Source organism: Vanessa tameamea, chromosome 5 (assembly GCF_037043105.1).
Source record: "Vanessa tameamea isolate UH-Manoa-2023 chromosome 5, ilVanTame1 primary haplotype, whole genome shotgun sequence".
Taxonomy (NCBI): domain Eukaryota; kingdom Metazoa; phylum Arthropoda; class Insecta; order Lepidoptera; family Nymphalidae; genus Vanessa; species Vanessa tameamea.
Window position 1 is genome coordinate 8578266 of NC_087313.1, and position 25698 is coordinate 8603963.

General features: G+C 31.2%; 3 protein-coding genes across 4 annotated transcripts; 2 read left to right on the top strand and 1 right to left on the bottom strand.

Annotated features, from left to right (window-relative positions):
- Positions 1 to 585: 585 nt before the first annotated feature.
- On the bottom strand, positions 586 to 15674 carry LOC113392597 (mitochondrial-processing peptidase subunit alpha). Of its 2 annotated transcripts, XM_064220896.1 has the most exons (13): positions 15660 to 15674; positions 5984 to 6179; positions 5451 to 5689; positions 4771 to 4850; positions 4534 to 4674; positions 3676 to 3813; positions 3227 to 3364; positions 2938 to 3075; positions 2518 to 2590; positions 2054 to 2186; positions 1471 to 1636; positions 1083 to 1215; positions 586 to 835 (listed from the first exon to the last, which is right to left on the bottom strand). In XM_064220896.1, the coding sequence occupies exons 2-13, from the start codon at positions 6040 to 6042 to the stop codon at positions 654 to 656; spliced, it is 1620 nt and encodes a 539-aa protein (XP_064076966.1). In that variant the 5' UTR covers positions 6043 to 6179; positions 15660 to 15674; the 3' UTR covers positions 586 to 653. The 2 variants fall into 2 exon arrangements, with proteins under 2 accessions (XP_064076966.1, XP_026484881.1); XM_026629096.2 differs by lacking the exon at positions 15660 to 15674 and having other exon boundaries at positions 5984 to 6220.
- LOC113392297 (NADPH:adrenodoxin oxidoreductase, mitochondrial-like) lies at positions 8356 to 12707 on the top strand. Its single transcript, XM_064220801.1, is given in 5 exon segments — positions 8356 to 8600; positions 8807 to 8963; positions 9037 to 9156; positions 9236 to 10136; positions 11948 to 12707. Coding segments are annotated over 5 exon segments (2073 nt in total). The 5' UTR covers positions 8356 to 8418; the 3' UTR covers positions 12661 to 12707.
- A 119-nt stretch (positions 15675 to 15793) lies between the features above and the next one.
- LOC113392276 (AP-3 complex subunit mu-1) lies at positions 15794 to 20191 on the top strand. The gene is made up of 10 exons (XM_026628623.2): positions 15794 to 15907; positions 15988 to 16075; positions 16232 to 16375; positions 16458 to 16517; positions 16596 to 16717; positions 17223 to 17382; positions 17749 to 17862; positions 18265 to 18454; positions 19219 to 19370; positions 19892 to 20191. Exons 1-10 carry the CDS (start codon positions 15873 to 15875, stop codon positions 20075 to 20077), a joined length of 1251 nt encoding a protein of 416 aa, XP_026484408.1. The 5' UTR covers positions 15794 to 15872; the 3' UTR covers positions 20078 to 20191.
- Positions 20192 to 25698: the final 5507 nt, after the last annotated feature.

Sequence of the window (25698 nt, forward strand, 5' to 3'; positions counted from 1 at the left end):
TTGGAGGATTGTGAGGGATTGTAAAAGATATATAGAGAGATTGGAGCATCATTGTAAAAAACATAATTTTATTGCCATCCCGAACTACTAAAATTACACTATATTAAATTGAGCAATAATCAGAATAAAGAATAACAATAAATTAGAGAATATTTTCAATTGTACTCGTGTTTTAATGGACTAAGAGGAACAAAAATATGATATTGTTGTGAACAGTGTGACAGTGTACAAAGATTTTTCAAAATCGGTCCATTAGTTTTTGTATTTCTCAATTAGAAATTACCATGATAAATTATAAACGTATTTATAAAATAAGACAAATATAATCTCATTTGTATATTTTTGCTGTCTTTAGTTTGTATTTACATATTAATGCACGCGGATAATATTTGAATAGGCGCGCCTTCGTGCCTAGATCTATAACTGAAATTGGTAGGCAATATACTTCGAACATACTTTCTTAAAATCGTATTGTATTCATGGATTTTTAGTTGGATATAAAATTATAAATAAGATAATCATGTTTCGAATACCATTAATATTTAGAAACGTTTAAAGAGATTTTGATATAAAATAAAAAAACAATTGAAAATAAGACTAAAATAAATTTATTTAACGCCAAAATATACGAGAACATAGGCTAGAATATACTATTAAACGCGGAAAAGGTTTAGCCGCCTGCCTTGAGGTGAAGATTCGCTCTTACTAAGAGTCATATTGGCTTGGATATCTTCAAAACTGGGCAAGTGCACGAGTTTCCCGCGGGCGGCCACGCACGGCCGCTTGCTGAGCATGCGGCGCGCTACGCGGATAATGTCATCAGCAGTTATTTTTTCTGTAAAACAAATATATTTATTTATTATAGTTTTAGTGATAATTTATATGGAATTTTAAAACATTTATTATATTATTTTACCATATTTATTTCCTTATAGTATTTATATTACGTTTATGTATGTAATTAAATTTTGTTTGAATGTTAATGTTTAGTGGTCTTAGAAACTTAATTTATTTCTTATTAGGTTGACTGGTGTACAATGCTTTTAAAATTTCTTTAAATAAATTATAGATATTAAACTAACCAATTTCGTTGATGAAGAAAGATGGTGGCTTCCTTTTTCCAGTCGCTAGAACTTGTCGACCGACATCTTCGAAGACCACCGGCCTCGCTTCGAGGTTCATCAGTAACATGGATTGCAGCTGAGTTTTCGCTCTCTGTAAGACCAAGAGTTATCGTTATTTTGAATTTTTACAATATTATAATATAAATTTTCCACAAAGCATACTAAATTAAATTTCTATATTTTAAAGGGGTTAAAAAAATAAAAGCATTGTTATTTGTTAGAAAAAGAGTCGACATCTACTTAATCGATCAACAGATATTGATCGAGTACAAGTACGGCTATGTTGTGTTTTTTTGTGTAAGTCAAAAAGTAGATATAATGAAACAAGCGGAACTGGGCAGCGTACCCTGAGCTCGGCGTCGGCGACGCTGGCGGCCATGTTGGCGAGCTCGCGGGCCACGAGCAGCGCCGTGTCGTGCGCGCGCGCGGGCGGCGCGGCGGCGTGCACGCAGAACAGCCCCGTGTCGCCGTACGCGTGGTTGTACGCCGTCGCGTTGAACATCCAGTGGTATCTGCCACACAAAGATCATTTTATAACATTTAATAGCATAATTTATCTTTCAGTAACTACATTGGTAACACATGCTTTATATTATGTACAAAGAAAGCAGATTAGCATACAGATTATCTGAGAGTAAATCACTATTACTCGAAGGACGTACACATTGTCACTGGCTAGGGTAAACCACTCCTTAAGCCATTACGGCTTGATCTAAATAAGCTCAAAGTTTAGTAATAATAACATTCAGCGGACTTACATCGAGCGATATGTGACAAGGGGATGGCCCTTACCATAATTTTTTTAATAATAATTATATAAACAGTGCATTTAAACTGCTCTCCACCATCGAACTAAAACAAGACAGCTTCTTGGCTTTAGAATACCTACCGAGCAGTTTAGTTTATTAAAATATAACATAATGTGTAACCTGTTGAGCACATTAGTGTAGAGTCTGGTGTACATGCCCTTCCCGGGCCCACCGGCGGAGAAGGATCCGCCACCGCCCATCATCATGTTGAGCACACACGTGGCCACGAAGTCAGGGTCACCGTGAGAGCAGCCTGAAATTTCATTAAAGTATTTAATGACAGAAATACTATCGTTTATTAATAGGGCAAATCATTTTTGTAATAACTAGCTATTCCGCGCGGTTTCATCCACGTTAAATGTTCTCCACCCGCGTGGGTTACAGCGTAATGTTGTATTTGTCTACTGCCTGTCTCAATAAACTCTTCCATATATGTATAGATAAAGGAATCATAATTTTACACAATCTTTTTTTAGAGTGCTTTGTTTACTCTATAAATCGTTGGTGTATCTCTTGATGATTTCCAATCATGTAAAATGTTGTTGTATAATATAATTTTATTTAACTTGGATATTGGTACTTACTTTCTAATCCTATAACGACATGAGACAATTCAGGTAGATCGGATCCCGGGTAGAGTGGTATTTCACATTCTTCCTGAAATCAAAATATGTTTCATGAATAATGTTGAGTCATATTTTTTTATCAACCTTAGTAGCAAATACTATCAACAAAATACACTATACAGGGAGAACCTCATTGTTAATCCATAGAAGCCATTCTGGGATATAGTTCTTCAATGGGTACTAAAGGAACTCGTGGCCATTTTTGTAAGAGGGGCAAAATTAAGTAATTTTTTCATTCAGATGTGTTTTAATAAATGAAAAAATTACTAAGAATTAATTGACAATGAATTAATTAATTTATTATCTTCATATAAAACATCTAATTTGTAAGAATATTCAGTATGTAGTAAATATATATCTAAAATTGTTCATATTTACTTGTTCCAATCCTCCTGTGTATTGTGCAATTGATTTGTCTATCTGAGGCTTGAAAGAATCACTATCTTCAGTGTGCCATGTCGGCTTCATGTCTACAAAATATTTTTGCACATATTCAACAAATGGTCCATGATCAACCTGCAAAAATAACATATTATTATACAGATGCTAACCATTAACTCCTTCTTTTATTTATATATTTTTACTAGTGTATAATGTGGTGCATCAAACTGGTACCTTTTCCTGTGTTAATGTAACTTAAATTTGAGATCAATTTCGTCACACTTACCCCAACAGCTGCGACTACCATTCTATCTGGTGTGTAATGATTTTTCAAGTAATTGAGTATTACACCTCGGTCTATTTTAAATACATTTTCCTGTGGGCAGATTTTTGGTAAGCCGAGTGTGTTGCCCTTGTATGCAGCCTGTAAGACAACATTTAATTAAAATTACTAAACTAAATTTGATCACTACATAATTATTTTTAGTTAACTATCAGAATAAATCATTGCTAATCATTTAGCCTCCATAGTAAAAAATATTTTATGCAAGCAGTTCATTCTATGCAAACAACAGCTGGTTAATAAAAATGTACTTTTACTTAAAAAAAGCTAAAACCTTTGAAGCAACAACAAATAATACACATAACTTTACTTAAGTAGATAAGCAGAACATTCCAAGTATGGAGAATACTTATCACTCATTATAATAATTTATGTACATATTAAACACATACAGCATGTATCATGTCCATCAATATTGTTTCCTGTTCGGGTCTCATTTGCAATGTCTCCAGTTCAAATGCAACTGCTTGTCTGGCAGCTTCTATTTCATCATTAGATAGCTGTGGTCGCAATGTGACTTCAGCTAGAACCTATAAACATACATTATAATTATATATCATAAATACATAAGATATTAAACATTAAATAAACAATGTATTTCTATATAGTTACTAGCAGGACCGGATTATACATTAAGCAGACTATGCAAATGTCTAATGGATCCCATCGGCTAGGCGGCACCGTTTTTTTTTAATTTTGATCTCGCTGGAAAAACGCGTTACGCGTTTCCCCGGTGTTATGTGGGAATTGCCTGAGACCATGACGCCGAGTGCGTCCTGGTAGACCGTAATACTCACTGAATATCCAGCGGTACCCTCTTCGTCTCTTAGGTATGCGCCACGGGATTGCTTTCGCATGTTACCGTGACGCCCTAACGTACTACGGTCACTTACGGTTGCACTTAGGCTAACCAAAATTGGGTGTAACCAAATAAAGCTTTCAAAAATTTATTGGTAATGAAATTCTTGAAGCCAAATATTTCTCTTATCTGAATGAATAAAATTGTTCTCAAATAGTAGCCATCAGTATTATGAACAAAATTTTACTGTAGTTGAATATAATATAAGCATTTTAAGAAGCCAGAAAGGGCAAAGTGGCCCTGAGATGTGCATTGCCCCATTATGACTAGTCTGTTCCTGATTATGGCATGGCATACTTAACCCAAACGGAAAACAAAACACAAAAGATTTACAATAAAAAAAAAATTGCCATATTTTAATTTCAAAATATACTAATTTTATAAAATTTACCTGTGTAATGGCTTCAAGTCCTCTTGAATCGGCACTGGTAGCATACACAGTGGTATCACGGGACCCTTGGCAGTCACATATACCACCATGTCTTTCTAATTCTCTTAGCATAACATCTCTGGTAGAAAATTTGTGAGTTGCCTGAAAAAAATGAATATTGCATTAATATAAATAAAGATATATTATTAAAATATACTAAAAAATATGTCTTAATCGCTACAATAAATGAAAACTTACTCCAAAACTCAGTTTTTCAAGAAAGTGACAAATGCCATTAGGATAAGCAACTTCATATCTTGGTCCGGAATCAATAACAACTGAAAATAAATCAATTTGTATTTAACAGACAGTTAAGCCTCACTAACATCTACTTTCTGTTTCTGATCAAAGTCACATTAAAATATTGATATAAATAAAAATTATTTATAAGGCAGATGATTGTTCAGTATATAAGATTAAACCTTAACTCATAATTTAAGATTCTACAATACATAGCTTGATTTTTTTTATAAAGTATTTAAATATTGCAATAATGATGTACAATCTAAAGAAGATTTATACATTTTACAAAACATTTATCTATGTATACAACTCTCACTCGGTAGGCTAGTCTAAATTAAGATTAAAAAGTAAAATTGGTCAAGATGTGATCTATCCAATTTCGCTAACAAAATATTTGTTACATTAGCAACATCTATTTTATATATATTTTTTTAATAGTAATAATTAATGAAGAATTACTCGACACATATTTTCCTGTAATGGTATCCAATGCAGATCCTACTTGTACATAGTGTCCATTTCTTATACTAATCTAAGTTTAACTAGTTAGATATATCTCTAATGCTGCCATTTTCTTTGAAAAATGGAAAGGGCAATGATATGTATTTTTGTGTAAACATGATCTGGTAACTCACCACCAGCTGTGCAGAATTGACCAAACTTCTTTTCTGATGCAACTCGTAATCCATTACTTAATGTAGTCACTTCTGTACAGTAGTTTTCAGACTTTGAAGAAGCATAGACCACTGGGGGGAGATTTGGCATTGGCTCAGATAATGGTGGCAAAGGACTAACACTACCTTTTGGTAATGGTTGTGGTGGTTTCTCCACATTTTGACTGAATGCTCTATTTCCATATTTGAAGGATGGTAAGCTACAAATAAAAATATATTACAAACATTTTTTTTTAAATATTATGAAAGGTTATTTCAATATTGCATCATTTCGTATTCTAAGTGTTAGTATATTTTTATGTTTAAATCATTAAAAAACAAAAAACAACAATTTTAATAGGTTTAAAGAAACGTTATAACTATCAGTTTTTTTACATATTAGAATTAATTTAAAGACCAAATCAAAGGAAGATAGCATGAACATTTAAAAGTGTTTATAAACTTACGTTGAATACGTTAATAATTATAGTAAAAATTGTTTGTTTCATACTAACCCATTTTTCATAGAACACAACCTAGAAAATAGAATTTTCATGTCAGTTACATGAGACATTATAAAGATTTAATAATTACATATAAATTCAACAATTATTTTGGATACAATATTTGTACTAGTAAACTGTATAATGTACAATTAAGAATTATTATTTATTTTATAAAATAGCCCAACTTTTAAATGCAATTTTTTTAATTTTTAATATTTTAATGACAATGACAGAATTCTCATGTCAAATGAGAAATGGGAAACGAAAACCACAGAGTACATATTATAGTAAAGAACCATAGCTCTCGGCAGTCGGCGGGAGAAAATCTTTTATCATTATTTTTTGCCTAATCGAGTGATTGTTCGTCAATATACGATATGTGCTTCAATAGTCTTTTATTTCATACTAGTTAATTTAGAGAATAAAGAGCTTGCGGAACATTGTAATGATCAACAGAAGCGAATAAAAATTCCCGGTAGTGAGAAATGTCACGTCATTTTATAATGTTTTATCATTTCGCTCTATTTAAATCTCTTCGATCTAGCTGTGGTGTTATTGGAGTTACAGACTCCGGAGGTAAGAATGTTGAAACTGAAGTTGTCACGGTCGGTCTTGGTGTTGTGGATGCGGATAAACTGTTGTTGATAGGATATGTGAGATGAGGGAAGAAGCATTAGTGTTGATGCAAAATGTTTTGATGGTAAATATATGGACGGTGGTATAGCTGTGTGTGGATGTATGTGGTGGTATGTATGTGGATGATGATCTAGATGTGGAAAGTGGAGTAGCAGTAAAGCGTGGTTTCATGTGATGAGCATGTCTCCTTTTCTCCTCTCATCTTAAGTAGTTACTACGTAAAGGTACTTGTTTTTATATACAGTTGCCACTATTTCTCCCATTTTATTTAAATATACACTTCTTCACCCGGTTGGTATATAGGCATAGATGAAATAATGTTGGGCTTCACTTGTTGGTGCCGTAATTTTCTCCTCTTATTTTGTTTGACTATTAGATAATATGCAGTTCAACTGCCTTTTAAACATTATCGATGCTGGGGACTTGCCAGTAGTTGTGTGCAAAGTATGCAATTTCGGTAAGTGAAATTATTTTTTGAAGTAACGTTCTTCATTCATCTCAATTCACACCATTTTGCGAAGGCGCACAAATTTAGCCAATACATAATCTTAAATGGTCCAATTCTATATAATTATAATAGATAATATAATAAATAAATATAGTATAAATTATAATTCTACATAATATAATGGTCTAAGTCTATATGCACTCTATCCCATACTTGTTCAGGTATATACCACGTGAAAATTGGAAGATCTGTATTTTTCGGCCTGATTTCCTGACAGCTGTAAGTTTCAGGAAGACATTATTTTTTAGAAAAATCTCAATGTCCTCATCAATTTACGGCCACCATACATAAAATATGACAGTGTTTTTATAGCAGATAAGACTGGGTGCCTTCTTAGGTAGGATTATAATAATTTAGGACTTTTTTATAAGTGCTTTTGGAATACTTACTTCTTTGTCTCACTACGATTTAAGCTGTATTATATCATGCGCATAGCCCAAGTTTCTCCACTTTGTCACTGGCAACCGTGTGCCAAAAGTAGGTCTTTAGATGTTTCTCGGCTCAATATCTTTTCTATTAATGAAGTTCTGATTTCTATTTTCTAGGTTATTTCTTATACACCGTTTTCTGTTAGTGATGGTTCTAAGTCCGAATTTGGTACTGGTAGTAAGTCACATTTATAGTCACCGATTAAAAAGGCCCAACGAATAAGTCTATTGCGTACTAATTTAGGCAAATAAAGCTGGGATATGGTTCGATGCATCATTTATATCTCAGCCTTGTGGATGATGGGAATTAATATAAGCAGTAACTGAAATTTATTATATTTTACAGTTTTTGGCTTCATTATTTTCAAATTTATAATTTTTAAATTCAATTTCAATTCCATGCAACCATCGTAACTACATCTATTTATCGTATACTAAAATACGAAATGATTACGCGCCAGGGTCCTTTGAAGTACGCACAACAATGATAGAAACACGCAAACTTAGCCTGATTCCAAAAAATGTCGGCCTACCTTGTACTGGAGGCTTTAGAAACGTTACATTTTAGGGACAGATATGATGCCAAATAAAGTCCAAACACCAAAGACAACACTAGTATCTATTGTGACTTTTGAACTTTTTAGTTTTGACATTTATATCAGTATAGCTACAGGCAAAAGTACTGTTTGTCTTGTTCAAATTATGCATGAAATTTGAATATGAAATCAACTGTTTTGAATATAAAGAGTAGGTAAAAACTAAAATATCAAAGACTGTCATGTTACATAAAATAATAATATTGGGACACTCTGTTTTTTATATTTATGTATAAAACTTCTATACGTTTAAAGTCAGCTGTTTGATAAGAAATAATGAATTTTAAGCCATTTAAATCAACCTTTCGGTTGTTTTCATCTTATAAAAATGTGCCTCGGGTATGTGTCGTGGGCGCAGGACCTGCTGGCTTTTACGCAGCAATGCATTTAACTAAGAAATTGGAGAATGTATGTATTGATATTATAGAAAAGCTGCCAGTTCCATTCGGATTAGTACGGTTTGTAGTTATATTTAATTTACCGTAATCTTACAACATATTGTAGTAAAAAGTATTCAAATATATGCATAGATTTGACTATGTGATTAGTACATAAAATAGAGTTACTAGAAATTGAACGACCTACTTTTACTCTGTTCTGCAATTTGCAATAATTATAATATAAATGCCACTCGCACTGTTCTTGATCATTTGTTCTTTGTTAGGTATGGAGTTGCCCCTGATCATCCAGAAGTAAAGAATGTTATAAATCAATTTACTAAATTTGCTCAACAAACAAATGTTAATTTTTATGGAAATATAACCTTAGGAGAGGATATCAATTTGTTACAATTGAGACAACATTATGATGCTGTTTTGTTGGTATAATATTGAAATATTTATTCAGTTTTATATCTTTTTTATACTAATAATGTAATAGAAAACACATTTTTAGACTTATGGAGCAGAGGAAGATAAGACTTTAGGTATTGAAAATGAAGATGCTACGAATATAATTGCTGCAAGGAATTTTGTGGGATGGTATAATGGTCATCCTAGAGATAGAGATCTTAAGGTATGCCAAAATATATAGGTTTTTCATATAGATGTATAATTTAAATATATTATACAAAAAAATTGTAAATAAATTTCAGGTTGATTTATCTGGACCTGTAGCAGCTATTCTTGGTCAAGGAAATGTAGCACTTGATGTTGCTAGAATATTGTTGTCACCACTAGATACTTTGAAAAAAACTGACATTACAGAGTATGCACTGCAAGCATTAGCAGAATCAAAACTCAAAGAATTATATCTTGTAGGAAGAAGAGGCCCACTAAATGTGGCATTTACAATTAAAGAACTCCGTGAACAAATTAAACTTAAAAATTGTGCAACAGTTTGGAGGGAAAAGGATTTTGCAGGTGTTGCAGAAGCTGTAAAAGATTTGCAGAGACCTAAAAAGAGATTGATAGAGCTTATGCTTAAATCACTTAATGAAAATGATGATATTAGTGATCAAAATGAAAAGTCTTTCAAACCAATATTTTTTAGGAGCCCAAAAAAATTTTTGGTCAATTCGGAAAATTACTTAAGTGGTATAGAATTAATAGTTAACAAATTAAAAGGTGACAGAATAGAAGATCAAAAATGTATCCCAACAAATGAAACAGAAATTTTAAATTGTTCTCTTGCATTTCGTAGCATTGGGTATAAAAGTATTAAAGTTGTTGAAGATTTACCATTTAGTGCTAATGGTGTTGTAATAAATGAAAATGGTCGAGTTTCAAACAACGAAGACAGTGAAATAGCAAAGCTTTATGTGGCTGGATGGCTAGGTACAGGACCTGTAGGAGTTATTTTACATACAATGAGTAATGCATTCCAAGTTGCAAAGTTAATCTGTGAGGATTTAAAAAAACATAACAATTACAATAAGGATGGATTTGCTGGAGTTAAAAATGATATTAATAAGAATACTCCGGTAATAGATTGGAGTGGTTGGGAAAAAATTGATAAATATGAGTGTGAAGAAGGTAAAAAACTTGGTAAACCTCGCGAGAAACTGACATCCATTGAAAAAATGATTGAAATAGCAAAAATGTAGAGCACTATTTTGGTAATGAATTCTGGATAAATTGAAATATACTATAAAATTTTTAAAGACTAAGTTATAATAATATATAATAAAGAAAGAATATAGTTAATTAAGCATAAGTGAACATAAAAATATTTGTACATAATACAAACTGTTATTTTTCTAATATACTATATTTATTTGTATTTTAAATAACTGTATGTTTTTTTGTTTATGGCGACAGTCTAGGGAAGTAAAATTATAAACTGTCGTTATAAACATATTCTATTGAGAAACAAATAAGTTTCACTAGAATCATACATTTTAAGTGTAACTTGTCCATAAAAATTAATAAAATTTTCTGAATTTTATGCTTCATGCAAGCTTCATTGCATTGTATAAGGGGAAAGGATTGGGATAGCAGAGATCAATCAAATTTAATACAAATAATTATACTGGTTTGGTGAGATTAGAACTTAAAACAAGTCAGAATCTATGAGCACCTCTGACAGTTGTATGTCTGACTCTCAGGAGCGAATTTAAAGACTTGGAGTACCTAGGAAAAAAACGGAATGGAGACCCTTAATCATTTTTTAACATGATAAACGTTAGGTCTGCGGTCCACTAAAGGCGTGAAAAATAAACATTTAAATCCTCGCAATCAGAAGATACGGTCGTTTATATCGCATGTCCATACATTCGCAAATAAAATCAAAATCTATTAGGTACTTCCTGACCTAGAATCATGGAATTTGGCTAAAAGCAATATCTTGTGATCAAATAAACCGTAAATTTGTTGTTACATCAGTGTTGGTTTGTCTGTCTGATCGTATGGAACCCTGTGTGCTCGAGTCCCTCGCAATTTTTGGGTTTTTTATGTAAATCATACATAAAAGGTGAAAAGCGTGTAACTTTTCCAACAGGATTTTTAATTTGATTTTGCCGTTAATATTGACTATTGAGTTTATTTAAGGCATATTAAAGCAAACATTAATCAATGATCTATAATTTTTATAAAAGTTATACAAGCTATTGTTCACGTCTACAACTATCCATCTTCTTCAAATAATTTATTTATTTATGAATAAGGGCGTGGGTAAATAATATAATATGTATATTAAATTGTTTGAAAAGTTTTATTTTTTAAATCCAAAAAATATTTATATATCTCCAATAAAACAAAATATAACCTATTAAACTATAATATATAATGAGTTTAGTTAATAGTTATGTCTTATGCAAACTGCTAAGAGTGTAAGACATACATTTTGTATTAGTGTCAAAATACCATTCAGTAAGAGTATCCGATCATTATGTAAATAATAATGTATTTATAGATTGCTTAAATATTTTTGTATGGTGTATTTAAAATAAAAAATAAAATCAATAAGGTTTATTCAAATGGTCTGAACGATTTTTTTAATTTTATTTGTCTAGTACACAATGTCCTGGCTAGAAAATATGTAACATTAAGTTGGTAATAACATTTTAAAACTTATTATCACTTTTATTCGTAATATTTATTTGACTTATATTATTATATCATCATGGAAATCCAAATCATTGAAATATTTTAATTTATTTAATCATATATTTCGTTGTTAATATTATATTTTAATTATTTTTAGGTAATTTTTATTAATGGCAAGTTTTTGATGATACCAACACTGAAAATCTACGTAATGCTAACTTCCTTTTGCTCGTGTTCTTTTGACAACACGAGGTTATAACTTGTAATTTGTGAAAAGGTATGTATTTTTTCTACTCAATTTATATATTTTTCGATTAAAGTGACTTATATAGTGGCATTAGTGATGTTGTTTATTTAATTTTAGTTGTTCACAATGACCGAGGAAAACTGGAACGATGATGGTGCCGAGGCGGGCAGCATGGCCATCGACAGCATGCCATTGCCACAACCGGCTGACATTCCCGAAATTAAACTGTTCGGGAGATGGAGCTGCTACGATGTCCAGGTTTCAGACATGTCGCTACAGGATTACATTTCAGTCAAGGAGAAATACGCTAAATACTTGCCACACTCGGCTGGTAGATACGCTCACAAGCGATTCCGTAAAGCGCAGTGCCCTATTGTCGAACGTTTGACAAATTCCTTGATGATGCATGGACGCAACAACGGAAAGAAATTGATGGCCGTGCGTATTGTTAAGCACGCTTTTGAGATCATCCATCTTCTGACTGGCGAAAATCCTCTTCAAGTTCTTGTGACAGCTATCATCAATTCTGGTCCTCGTGAAGATTCCACTAGAATCGGTCGTGCTGGTACAGTGCGTCGTCAAGCTGTGGATGTGTCCCCACTTCGTCGTGTGAACCAAGCTATCTGGTTGTTGTGCACAGGAGCACGTGAAGCAGCATTCAGAAACATTAAGACAATTGCGGAGTGTGTTGCTGATGAACTTATTAACGCTGCTAAGGGTTCATCAAACTCTTACGCTATTAAGAAAAAGGATGAGTTGGAGCGTGTTGCTAAATCCAACCGTTAAGTATGTTTTAAGAGGACTTAATAAAAAATATGAAAAAAGTAGGTGTTTTATTTGGTTAAAGACATCCACTGTAATTATTTTTTAATAATATAACATACTTAACTTTGATGATTTCAATCAAGATATTGCAAAATTTAATTAGAAACACATTATTGAAACATTATCAATACTTTGCTTTAGGTCTATTACTTATTAATAAAATTTATCTGTAGTCTTATTCTTAAATTTTTGTTATGTTTCTATATATTTAAAAACAATTAAATTGCTTAAAACTAATCAATAGTATCCACTTATACAATGCAAATAAGATAATTGTTCAGATACATTACTAGATTTATAGTAGTAAAATTAAGGAAACTGACAAACATATTTATGCAATAGTTCATTAAGACTTAATTGTGTTAAAACTTGGTTATTTATAAAAGAAAAAATAATATCAAGTGCATTCAACATTTGAATTTGAACTAAAGAAAGCAAATTGAAACCTAAAACTATTTTATGCTCAATGGCCAAAAAAAACATTGTGAGGAAATGAAGCTGTATGTGTCAAATGAAATTCTGCTACTTATATTAATCAACATTGGAGCAGCATGGTGGAGTAAGCTCTAAGCTTTCTCTAAGGTTAGGAGGCCTAAGTCTATAGCAGTGGGTCATTTTTAAGTGCTGTATTGATTATTTTAACATTTATTCATATGATTATTATTTATGAATTCTGTAAAACTTAATAAATTTTTACAAAAATATTTTAATTATCATTATATTTATACTAACATGCATTTAGTTTTAATAAATTAAAATTACAATGATACCTAAAAAGTAGGTATATCTATATGTAATATCTTTATGTTATCTTCTTAAGACATAATTTTATATTTAAATAGCAACAATTTTTTTTGCTTTCTATTTCATTGTTTTATCGATTCTTGAAAATTATTTAACCTATTGCAAGCTAAAATTGTTATTAAAAATGATTTGTTTTTCTTTACAACATAGTAGCGATTATTGTTACTATAGTTCATAAATTAGTTAGTTTTAAAAAAAGACAAAAAAAAATATTGAGCATTTACTTAATTATGTATCTAACAAGTATTCATATTGAGGACTTCATTAAATACATATTTACAATAGGTTTATTTTTAATATAAAAGTAATGTTATAACATGTTTTTTGAGATTGAAAGATTTTAAGGCAATTTTCGGATGATTAAAAAGATACATCATTTTTTAACAATTTGCTAGATTTCTGTATAGATATTCTGCTGGTATTTACTCGTATTTTATATGAGCGAATTACATGATAAATACTACGTTCATGTTCATACAACGTACTGTACGTTATAGTAAAAGTTAGTTAGTCCCATACATTTAAATGTATGAAAAGTACCTAGGTATAATCTATAAGATTACATATCTGTGAATGTGGTGAAAGGGTTTATTTTAGCGTTGCAAAACTATCGATAGTTTGACTATCGATAGTCGACCTCGAAAACTATTCAGGATATCGATAGTACTATCGATAGTATCGAAAGCTCTCCGTGACCAATACTATCGATAGTATCGCTAGCTCTCTGTAAGCAATACTATTGGTAGTAGCGATACTATTGCTACTAACGATAGTATCGATAGTTTTAGACTATCGATAGCCAGCGATTTTTTGATAGTATTGTTTTTTTAATATAAGTAATGTAATTATTGTATTTTTAATACCAGTGTTCATGTAGTATTTGTTTTTTTGTCAAGTTTTTGGTTACTTTTCAAGCAGTAACGTACTCACTTCACTCAAAATGGATAAGTTTATTTGTTGAATATTTTGATTAATTATAACTGTGTGAAATTCCAAGGCAACGCTAATTTTTTTTTTGGGTTTAAGGAATCTGTCTGTATTTGTAATTGTTGATTTGGTTAATTAAGGTAATTGTCAGAATAAACTAGGAATGAAAAATTATAAGCTTTGTAATTATTAGTTTTGACAGTTTCGGTTAAAATAATTTTAAGCAAAAGGCATCCTTGAATCAAAGGTCCTGATTTGTTGTTGAATATTGTAATTTTTTTTTTAGCAAAGCGAACCAACTCTCCTGACCTTCTTAACTCTGAGAAGTGAGAAAACCAACTACAAGCTGCCATAAAACATGAAATACGTAAAAGACATAAAAAAGTAGAAAATAGAGTAACTGAAACAAAAACAGTTCGTAAAATCGAAAATACGTGTTCAGACTGCACTAACATATTTACATATTGTTTAGAAAATGATCTCAGAAATGAGAGTTTTTCGCGCCTATTACATGAAGATTCTATTAATATAATATACCACAATTCTACTCGTTACAATTTACTATACTGCTCCTCTCCTTCTAAATACTTGTTCATTTTCGCAATTAATATACTCTAATCGCTACACTCAAGATTACTACAAAGAAGTTTCATTGTCATGCCAACCTCCTCCTAAAAGTTTTTTTTAATGTTATGAGTATTTATAATGTTTATTCATAAATCAAACACAAACAATATTGACAGCTGCAACATTTATCGCATTTAAATTTTTCATTATTCCTTATTCCGTACAAAATGTCTTAATTCTAAAATCAAATATAGTTGTAAATTTAATTTTATTTATTTAAATATACACTATACTTGGTCTACTAAATTACTTATCTTGAGAAATAAAATACTATCGGAAATTACTGGCTATCGATAGCACAAAACTATCGATAATATCAATACTATCGATAGTTTAGTTTAAAAGTAATAGTATGTATTTGAAAAACTATCGATAGTATCAATAGTATTGCTCATGGGGAGCTATCGATAGTGTCGATACTATCGATAATATTGACACGTGACAATACTATCGATAGAATATCGATAGTATCGCTTACACCTTAACTATCGATAGTGGACTGTCGATATGCAACACTAGTTTATTTGTTGAGGAGTAGGACGTCAACGTAAAATGTCAGATACAACAATATCAACTTGTCACATTTGTGCTGTTCTGATGTGACTTTTTAATACTTTATACTATTAAAAAGTCACACATTAAAAATTATATTTATAATTTTTAATTTATAATATAAAAGAAAGTGTACCTAATTTTTTCCTTTTACTGAATTATAAAAAAATATTGTTTATGAAATGTCAAATGAGGTAGTAGTTAGAATAGCATTGTACGCTTAATGTGAATTTAAAATAAATTAACATATTAAAGACGGGAAAATGATTCACAGTTTGTTTATAATAAATCCTTCTGGGTAAGTATACAATGAACAAGTCAAGTTTTGTTTACTGCAGTTTTATTGTTTTTTTTTACAATGTAAAATACTTTTTACAGTGATGTGTTTCTTGAAAAACATTGGCGAAGCGTCATTCCACGATCAGTATGTGATTATTATTTAGAGGCTCAAAGAGCTTCACCTAACGTAAGTAAACCATATATTAATATAATGCTGTGATTAATTAATTTCTGAAATAGTACAATAAGAAAAGTAATCAATACAGTGAAGTAAATATTTAGCCAATGTTTACAATAAATTTTTTCGTTATAATACTTTTTTTTTAATGTATCTGGGTTATAGGATGTACCACCTGTGCTTGCTGCTCCCCATCATTACTTGATATCTATTCAGCGAGGGGGGGTTGCTCTTGTAGCAGTCAGCAAACAAGAGGTTGCTCCACTTTTTGTGATAGAGTTTCTGCATAGAGTTGTAGATACTTTTCAGGTATTTTCTAAAAATTAAAAAAGTATAGAAACAATAACATAAACAATAATTATAATTTTTAAATGTAAAATTGTTATTGCAGGATTATTTCTCTGATTGCACAGAGACTATTATAAAAGAAAATTATGTTGTTGTGTATGAGGTAATAATTAACTTTTTATATACATATTTTTATATTTGTTATGATAAAATATGAAATGGTGTTTGTTTTTTATTTCAGCTGCTAGATGAAATGTTGGACAATGGCTTTCCATTGGCCACTGAGAGTAATATTCTCAAGGAATTAATAAAACCGCCTAACATTTTGAGAACAATTGCTAATACTGTTACTGGTAAATCAAAGTAAGTACTGAATAATTACTTATTCATTGATATTTGAGATCTTATTTATAATTATAAATTAAATTAAAATAAGTGATATTTTGTTTTTTTACTTGTATATATTATATTTATTTTATAAACTGCTATTTGTTAAAATTTGAGAATTATATTTGTAGGCATACATTTATTAACTCTGTTTTCTATACTATAATATTTTTTATAGTACAGTGTATGTAAGCATACATACGTAAATACATACATATAATTCATAAGGAGTTACCATATCCAATTCCCCCTCTCTCTGTTAAAATTTCTAACAATCCTTTCTTAGTGATCTAGTCTCTGTCGTCATAGGAGTCACTACACTAAATATCAATTTAATCAGACCTAAAGTTTCAGAGATCTCAGGATGAGACAGTCAGTTGTATTTCGCACGTATATATAGAAGATATGCCATTATTTCTTCAATAAAATTATGTTTGAAGTATTTGTAGGTCAATACATTGTTGTTTTTTTGTGTTTTTAGTGTGTCATCAATATTGCCTTCCGGTCAGCTTTCAAATGTTCCGTGGAGAAGGTCAGGTGTCAAGTATGCTAATAATGAAGCATATTTTGATGTCATTGAAGAAGTTGATGCTATAATTGACAAAAGTGGTGCAACAGTGTCAGCTGAAATACAGGGTTATGTAAGTTATAACACACTTAGTCACGGAGCTTATCATGCTTTTACTCCAGTCCTCAACTATATGGGATATGGTACTTATTTCTATATTAAGATATTGCAGATATTTAATTTTGCTTAAATTAATTGATAATTGTTAAAATATTATTTAAAATGAAGTATAAATTAAATTAACCAGTTAGAGCATATGTTATGTTACATGGGATTCAGATCCTCTCTTTTAAAGATATTAATTGTATTTAAGGGGCGATAGGCGATAATTTGTGCTTGTGTAATATTTTTGGTGGCAGTGGGTACTTCATATTGTAAAAAAATGGTATATGTATATGTTTTTTATTTTCTATTTAATTTATTTAAAAAATATTTTCAGATTGATTGCTGCATCAAGCTGAGTGGTATGCCAGATTTAACACTAACTTTTGTGAACCCGCGTCTCTTTGATGACGTTTCATTCCATCCTTGTGTTAGATTTAAGCGTTGGGAGGTATGTTTTTAGTTAACAAAAAGTTGTTTAAAATAGAATAATTTTACGATATCATGCTCTCTAATAGTCCCCGTAACAAGGGTTACTGTGGAACATGTTCTACCTGGCTCCTCTACTTAGACCTGTGAGCTGGATAAACTTGTGGCAGAATGTCAACTGACTCATGCAGATTTCTTTTATACTGTCAATTATGTTATAATGACAAATTAAGCATGTAAAAACCCTATTGATTCTTGTCCTGATTTGATTCTCGAACCATTGATAAAAAATCATGCATTCTATTAAGGGTTGTAAAATTACTTTACTTTCGCTACTATTATGTAAACATTTCTCTTCAGGTTTTCATTTTTTATTGAGAAAATATTTTGGTAAGGTTGACAAAACAAAACATTTTTATTTCAGTCTGAAAGAATATTGTCTTTTATACCGCCTGATGGTAATTTCCGTCTCATGTCTTACCATATTGGATCCCAGAGTGTTGTTGCAATTCCTATTTATGTTAGACATAACCTCACTCTAAGGAATAATGGTGATCAAGGAAGATTAGATCTGACTGTTGGACCAAAACAGACCATGGGAAGAACATTAGAAAGTATGTTTGAATTTAACTATCATATTAATAAGCTTTAGCTTACAATTTATCTAGCGGATAAGGAGTTTTGTGAGCTGTATTAAGTAAATTTATATTTCACTTTCAGATAGTAGAATAATTTGACATTTACATTTTGTTGTTGAAACGCTGGTATCATACATTTATCTTAATACTTATTTATTTGGTGGGCTTTGTGCAAGCTCATCTGGGTAGGCACCACCCACTCATCTGATATTCTACCGCCAAACAACAATAATCAGTATTGTTGTGTTCCGGTTTGAAGGATGAGTGACCCAGTGTAACTACAGGTACAAGGGAGATAAAATCTTAGTTCCCAAAGTTGGTGGTGCATTGGCCATGTAAAGAATGGTTAATATTTTATACAGCGCCATTTTCTATGGGCGAAGATGACCACATATCAACAGGTCGCTCATTTGCTACCTGCTTACCTATAACATAAAAACTATCCATTAGTCATAGCCTTTTGATTCTTAAGTAACAAGCCAATGGTAGCTTCTAATCAACTTAGGGGCCATTCATTTACGTAAGACGATTTAGGGGGGGAGGGGGGTCGATTATGACTTATGTTTTCTTACAAGGGGGTGGGGAGGAGTTTCGATAGTTCTTACATAAGATCAAAAAAATTAAAATTATTTGAAAAAACGCGGGAAACCGCGCGATTGCTGAGGTTCGTTCGATTGGTCGAACTGGTCCATAACGTTTTTTTCTATTTTATAATTTTTCTAATTTAACTTCTATTTCAGATGTCGCATTAGAAATCTGTATGCCAAAATGTGTTCTAAATTGTTCTCTGACGGCCAACCAGGGTAAATACTCTTACGACCCTGTAAGCAAAGTTCTACTCTGGGATATAGGACGCATTGAGCTACCTAAACTGCCCAATATACGAGGAAGTGTAAGTAGTATTTATTGCAATCCTTTAACTGCAATAATCAACTCTCCTGTCGGAATGCAGTGCAACTGCTTTCCAACAGGAGAGTTGATTATTGCTTAGTCAGGAATCTTTTAAAGGCTAACTTTTGGTAGAGAAGTGATTATATTGAATTTGGGATGTAATCTTTATAAAAATAATATTTAGGCGTATTTCAATAAAAATATAATTATTTCGCTTTGGCAGTTATGTCTTTGTGTGTGGTGGTGTCTTGACTATGTAATTGAACATGGTCATACATCTGTATATATATGCGTAACTAGTTTAAATATAATAATTAATTACAAGTTATAATTTTAAACTAAAGGACCTGTAATCATATAATCAAGTCAAGTGATATATATGATGAGTATATTCATCATATATATGGCCAATAAGCAATACTTGACCTGTCCATTTTAATTTTAACTAGTAATGAATTACTTTTTAGATTTGTAGATACTTAAATATATAATACCTTAGACTATACATAATAATAATTACAGGTGTCAGTGGCTTCTGGTGCGGATACTTCCGGCGCCAATCCAAGCATTAATGTTCACTTCACAATACCTCAGCTGGCGGTCAGTGGGCTCAGAGTGAGCCGGCTGGACATGTACGGCGCTAAATATAAACCTTTTAAGGGCGTTAAATACGTAACGAAGGCTGGCAAGTTCCATGTGAGAATGTGAAATTAAAATGGGCGATGTAATTGTTATACACTTATTCATATTTTAAGCAATTAAACAATTTGTATTCTGTTATTTTGATTTATTTCACTTATTATTAAAGTTACTGAAAATAAATTTTATTTTTTTTAATAATACAAATGTGCAACCTTATTTCAAAGGTTATAATACTAGCTAAATTTTCAGTTAGTCGACTAAGAGAAAAATTGTTGAGTATTTTTTATTTATGCACAAAGGAGGTTTAAAGTAACATAAGCAAAATATATTGCATTTCCAATACATAACCATAAATAATAAAAAAAAGAGATTTTGTTCATCAAGTCATGTGTATAAAGTTGTTATTGATTAATATTGTTATAATTATTATTTATGGTTTGTCAGTTTTGACTCGTTAATTGATACTTTTGTTAAAAATGAATTTGGTCACAACAATTGATTAATTTAGATATTGTTTTTTTATATGATTAAAGTTAAAGGGATTTTTAAAAATAACTGGTGTAAAGATAAACGTTTATAATTAATAAAATATTAGCAAAACTATTCTGTTCTTTTTTTATATAAAAATTATTTAATTTAAACAAACAAACATACATGAAATCATTAATAATTAACCAAAACATGGTGGATAAACTGGCCTACTATTTAAACTGGCTTTCATAATGGTAATGGTATATAATTTCTCTCAGCATCTGTTTTGAATATTATACAAAGATATGTCTGGCATGCCACATTACACTACATGGATTATAGGTACTAGCTAGTATTAATATAAATAATAATAATTAACAATAAGCAGTAAATATAGTAATAATTACTTCAAAGTAAATAATGCATAATATTAAATTACTTGAAATAAAACAATAGAAATACAAATTTAATGTTCTTCTAAAAATTGTAACTTCAGTTTTATTAATACTGGTTTCATAATTTAAAATTTTGGTATATGTTCCATTAGCATTTGTTATTTAAAATATTTTTGAACATCAACTATGATTATTTCGACAATCATCTAATAAAAAAACATTGAAACCTATATTTATTTTGCAAATAGAAGTCTGCAAATCCTGAGGCGGTTGGTTCAATTTCGTGGGTCGATAAAAGTTATTGACATTTTCAGTGAAGGTAGTTTTATGAGGCAATGTTTACTGTACCTTGGTAAGCACATTTATTTCGGAATGCTGTCCCATTAGATTATAGGACTGAGGGAATAGACAGTGCGTTTTTGCAAAGGGTGTATTTGTATACTATCACTGATACTGACTGACACTGACTGGTGCTAGAATATCTTATGTGGTCAGGAGGACAACATCATCACTATGGAACAATGTATTTTAGTCAACTATAATACACAAAACTATAAGGTGGGAAAACTCAATTAAAATAACTTTCAAAGGAAATTGTTCGATTGAATGAAACAGGTCCATTGAGGATTGAGATGTAGGATATATCGAACTCGATTTGAGAAATGTTTTAAATTAAGGTGCTATTATTTCTACCGTTTAAATTAATGTTGTGAATACGTAATTATAGTTCCGCATACAATGTACCTACGTAAGCAGGTTAAGCCCTACATAAGTAGTAAAAAGTACCCTTTAAATAAATGGTCAAAATAAATAAATGTATCTTGTATTTGGGAAAGTTATATTCAAACAAAAATTTAAACAATGAAATCTCTCACTGTGCGTCTTCAAGGCATGTGCAGATTTAATATTACACGATGAGTCTGTTGTAGGCATTAAATAGTAACTAAGGCTATTAATTGAATACTAAAAAATTGATTTATTTCCATTTATAAAGTTCCGCCTAGTCGGCGACTGGCCGGTTAAGCCGACTGTCCGTGCACATAGTCGGCGTCTAGTCGGCTACTATTCGGCAGAGTGCCGAATAACTGTCTTGGTAGAATGTATAAAGGAATTACATTATTTTATTACAATTATTATTATTATTACAATTGAATGAATTTTAGATAAATTATCATTTGTGACAGACTACACTGACTCTAGCCCACAGCACTAGCCGTATTTCGGTCAGAACTCTTTTTTAAGTTATCACTTCTGCCGGGCGTCCAGAGACTGACACGTATTTTTTTTGTTAAGGTTTATTGAAAAACAATCGAGAAGGTAGCGGATCTATTCATAAACTGTTACCTAATTTCGGGAGTGGATGATAGGCGGAGATACGAGAGCGTTACCTGGGCCATCCTAGGGTATCGATGCTAGGATTTTAAAAGATAGGGCGTGACCCTAGTGCTGTGGAAACGTGAGGCAAGAGCTTCGTATGTCCCGTTTTAGACGACCCCGAGGAAGATAGTAGCTGGGATGACCTCACGCTGCCATACGCACGAGCGAGAAGTACGAGTGTATCCATCAATCCGCATTGGAGCAGCGTGATTGGATAATCTTCTAGACTTCTTTTCAAAAGGAAAGGAGGCCTAGTAGGATATTTTCGAGCTGTTACTTTAGTACTTTACATCAATTTTAACAAATATTCGAACTGTCTGCCTATTCAGCTGCAAACTATTCCTATGTAACATAGAACTTCCGCCGCAAATCCGAAGAACAATTGTTTGCCTCGCCCTTGTATCTAGAGTACATGTACTTGTAATAGCCGCGAGTAAAACATCTGTAAATTTTATAGTAAAGCTTCCATCCATAAGAAGAATATTTACGCAGTCGAAACAATATTTTGTAATTCAAAATGTTATTTAAAATAATGACGATTGACGACCTCCGTGGTCGAGATTCCCGGCCGAGTCGATGTAGAAAAAATTAATTAGTTTTCTATGTTGTCTTGGGTCTGGATGTTTGCGGTACTGTCGTTACTTCTAATTTTACATAACACAAGTGCTTTAGCTACTTATATTGGGATCAGAGTAATGTATGTGATGTTGTCCAATATTTATTATTATTATAATGAAATTACTAATTAAAATTAACTATTGAAACCTCACTGTTTATATAAGGAGAAATGTGAAAGTACATAATAATTGTGTACCAAAAGCTTTAGTTACCGTTTAATAACACATCAAGCAGTGACCCAAAATTGTAAAAGTGAGGGCAACAAGCGCAAGTTATAATTTCAACCCAGTTCCTTAGGTCAGTGGTTCTTAAACTATTTGAATGTAGCCCGACTTAAAAGAAATATGTTTCATTGCTTGGAACAATTAAACTAAAAAATAATTCTATTCTGGAAAAGCAAAAATAGCCAGCTAGCTATCAATTGTTACTTTTCATTTTTAGCCTACAGGGATCTACCACTAAGATGTGTCAAATTTCATTTCATGTCTTGATATTACGTCATCTGAACATCAGACAGGTAAACCCAGTGTCAACAAATAATGGGCTGAAACATTACACACATCTTTAAAGACTAAAAGCATATAGGTTTCACACTTTTCCATGGAACTTTTAAGCTTGCCTCGTGGGATCATAGTGGCCAGTGCTCTACGGACCATAAATTGAGAAGCAGTGCCTTAGGTCACCGAATACTGCTTAAGACCTCTGCTCACGCACCGGGCGGCGGGCCTTGTGACGCAGAATGTTTATGATTATATAAAGTTTATTTTAATAATTTTCAACGCGTGTAGAGTTCAGATAAGATCATAAATAAGATATTACGTGTTAGATTTGTTTTTATTTAAACGAAAAATGCTTGCAGGTGATAAGCGCTGAACAACTTGCAGTTATACTTTTACGCTTTTGCTGAGTTTATACCTACCTATTATTAAAAAAAACAGCACATCAAAAATCTTATGGAAATAAATGGCTATATTTTTGATTGAAAGAATATTTGCAATATCAAAGTTGGAGCAAGTTTTTCTAAGTATGTAGAAAAATCAAAGCAATTTTTTTTAATAATGTTATGTTTAAAGCTACTGTTCATTTTATCAAAATTGAGACTTTTACGAATAAAAACTACTTTTTCTATAACCCAGAATTTTCGTGGAAAAAAATTGTGCATTCAATTTAGGACTTGCAACCTTTGACTTGTCACGAACAAATCATTTTTTTCAAGTGGTCAATCTGAGAATAAAAAATGTGACATTAAATGAACTGTTACAACAGTTACAGCGTAGTTAAATCAAAATGTTGCCTAGACGAACGCTGCATTTTATATCTAGTTAAAATACCTAACCCAAAAAAACTATCTGTTCATCAAGCGAGTCAAACACTGTCTCTTTGTGAGATAAATTGATTTAAATTTAAATACCTCGGTTAGAATAATAAAAACATAATTTATTTCCAGTTTGTATTTAGAGCCGCTGTTTTTTACGCCAACTTAAAAACTATGATTGTGAATCAATATTTCTTGAATTTATAACTGTATAAACTTTTTGGTACTTACAACCGATAGTCCATTAGCAAGCAGGCTAAGTAGGTTTTAGTCTAAGGGATTTATTTGTTTCTTTAGTTATATTTGTAACGACTTAGGTAACTCGAACATTAAAGTAGCCCTGAACAGCGGCTTTATGATGCCTTGCAAAAACAAGTCTGCATGGTAACTTACTGATAATTTATCTGTCTTCTCTTTCATTCTTTTAAATTAGATACTAATTCCAAATATTTAAAAATAATACTATGAAATAATATGATATTTCCTATAAAGTAATGTGTTAAAAGGAAATCTCACTTAGTTTGATTTGATTGATTCGAGATGGTTCAGGTTTAGAGAACCTGGACCTTAACCGGATATTGTAAAATTCACATTCAAAGTTACGTATTATATTTGTGTTGCTAATTTCTATCGTACTTAGTGTCGAAGGAAAATATCGTGAAACACAAGCTCCTAATCTTCTTCGTTAACGAAGAGGAGTCCTTAGCCCAGCAGTGGAGATGTAAGGAGAAAAACGAATATAAGGAGACTGTTACTATATAGGGAATTTAGAATTAATGCACAGTAATATAAATGTAATTTGAACTTCCATATCTCTATAATGTTTTTTCTTATCACGTAAAAACTATTGAACGTTTCGGTATGACACTATGAAAAATCGACGGGGAATCGTCAGCAGATAGTAAGTTTTTTGATTTTTAAATAAATCATCATCAAGCCATTCGATTATGTGACTTGGTTGTTCCAAATTATTATGTTGTCACCCGATTTACCGATTATTAATTACCGATTATTTATATTATTACCCGATTTGCGCACTTACAACCATTTACTTTTAAAACACAATGACACACTAAACTAATTCAATCCCAATTTCCCAAAATTTAAAAACATTGTAAGGTATATTTATATCTACGATTCAATGATTGACTGTAAATCCTTAATAACTTATTGACAGATTTTTCTGAATTTATGAATTTAACTAGTTTTTTTCTTTTTCGATGATTTTATTATTTGAATTTAATTTATTTTCTTAGTCAAATAATTCAAATGGGTGACTGTATTGATATTGGTTTAATAGTTATACATAAACATAATGTCAATTTATTCTAATTTATATATTTACTGTAATTTATTAATTTTTGATTATTGTATAAAAGAGCACCTGACTGTGTTAATATAATTGTTATGAGCATGCCGTGTACACGTGTTTAGGAATGTAATCTAGCTACTTTAAAATATACGTACTTCCTAGATTGGTTTTCATATTTTGTTAGTAACATAAAAATGCA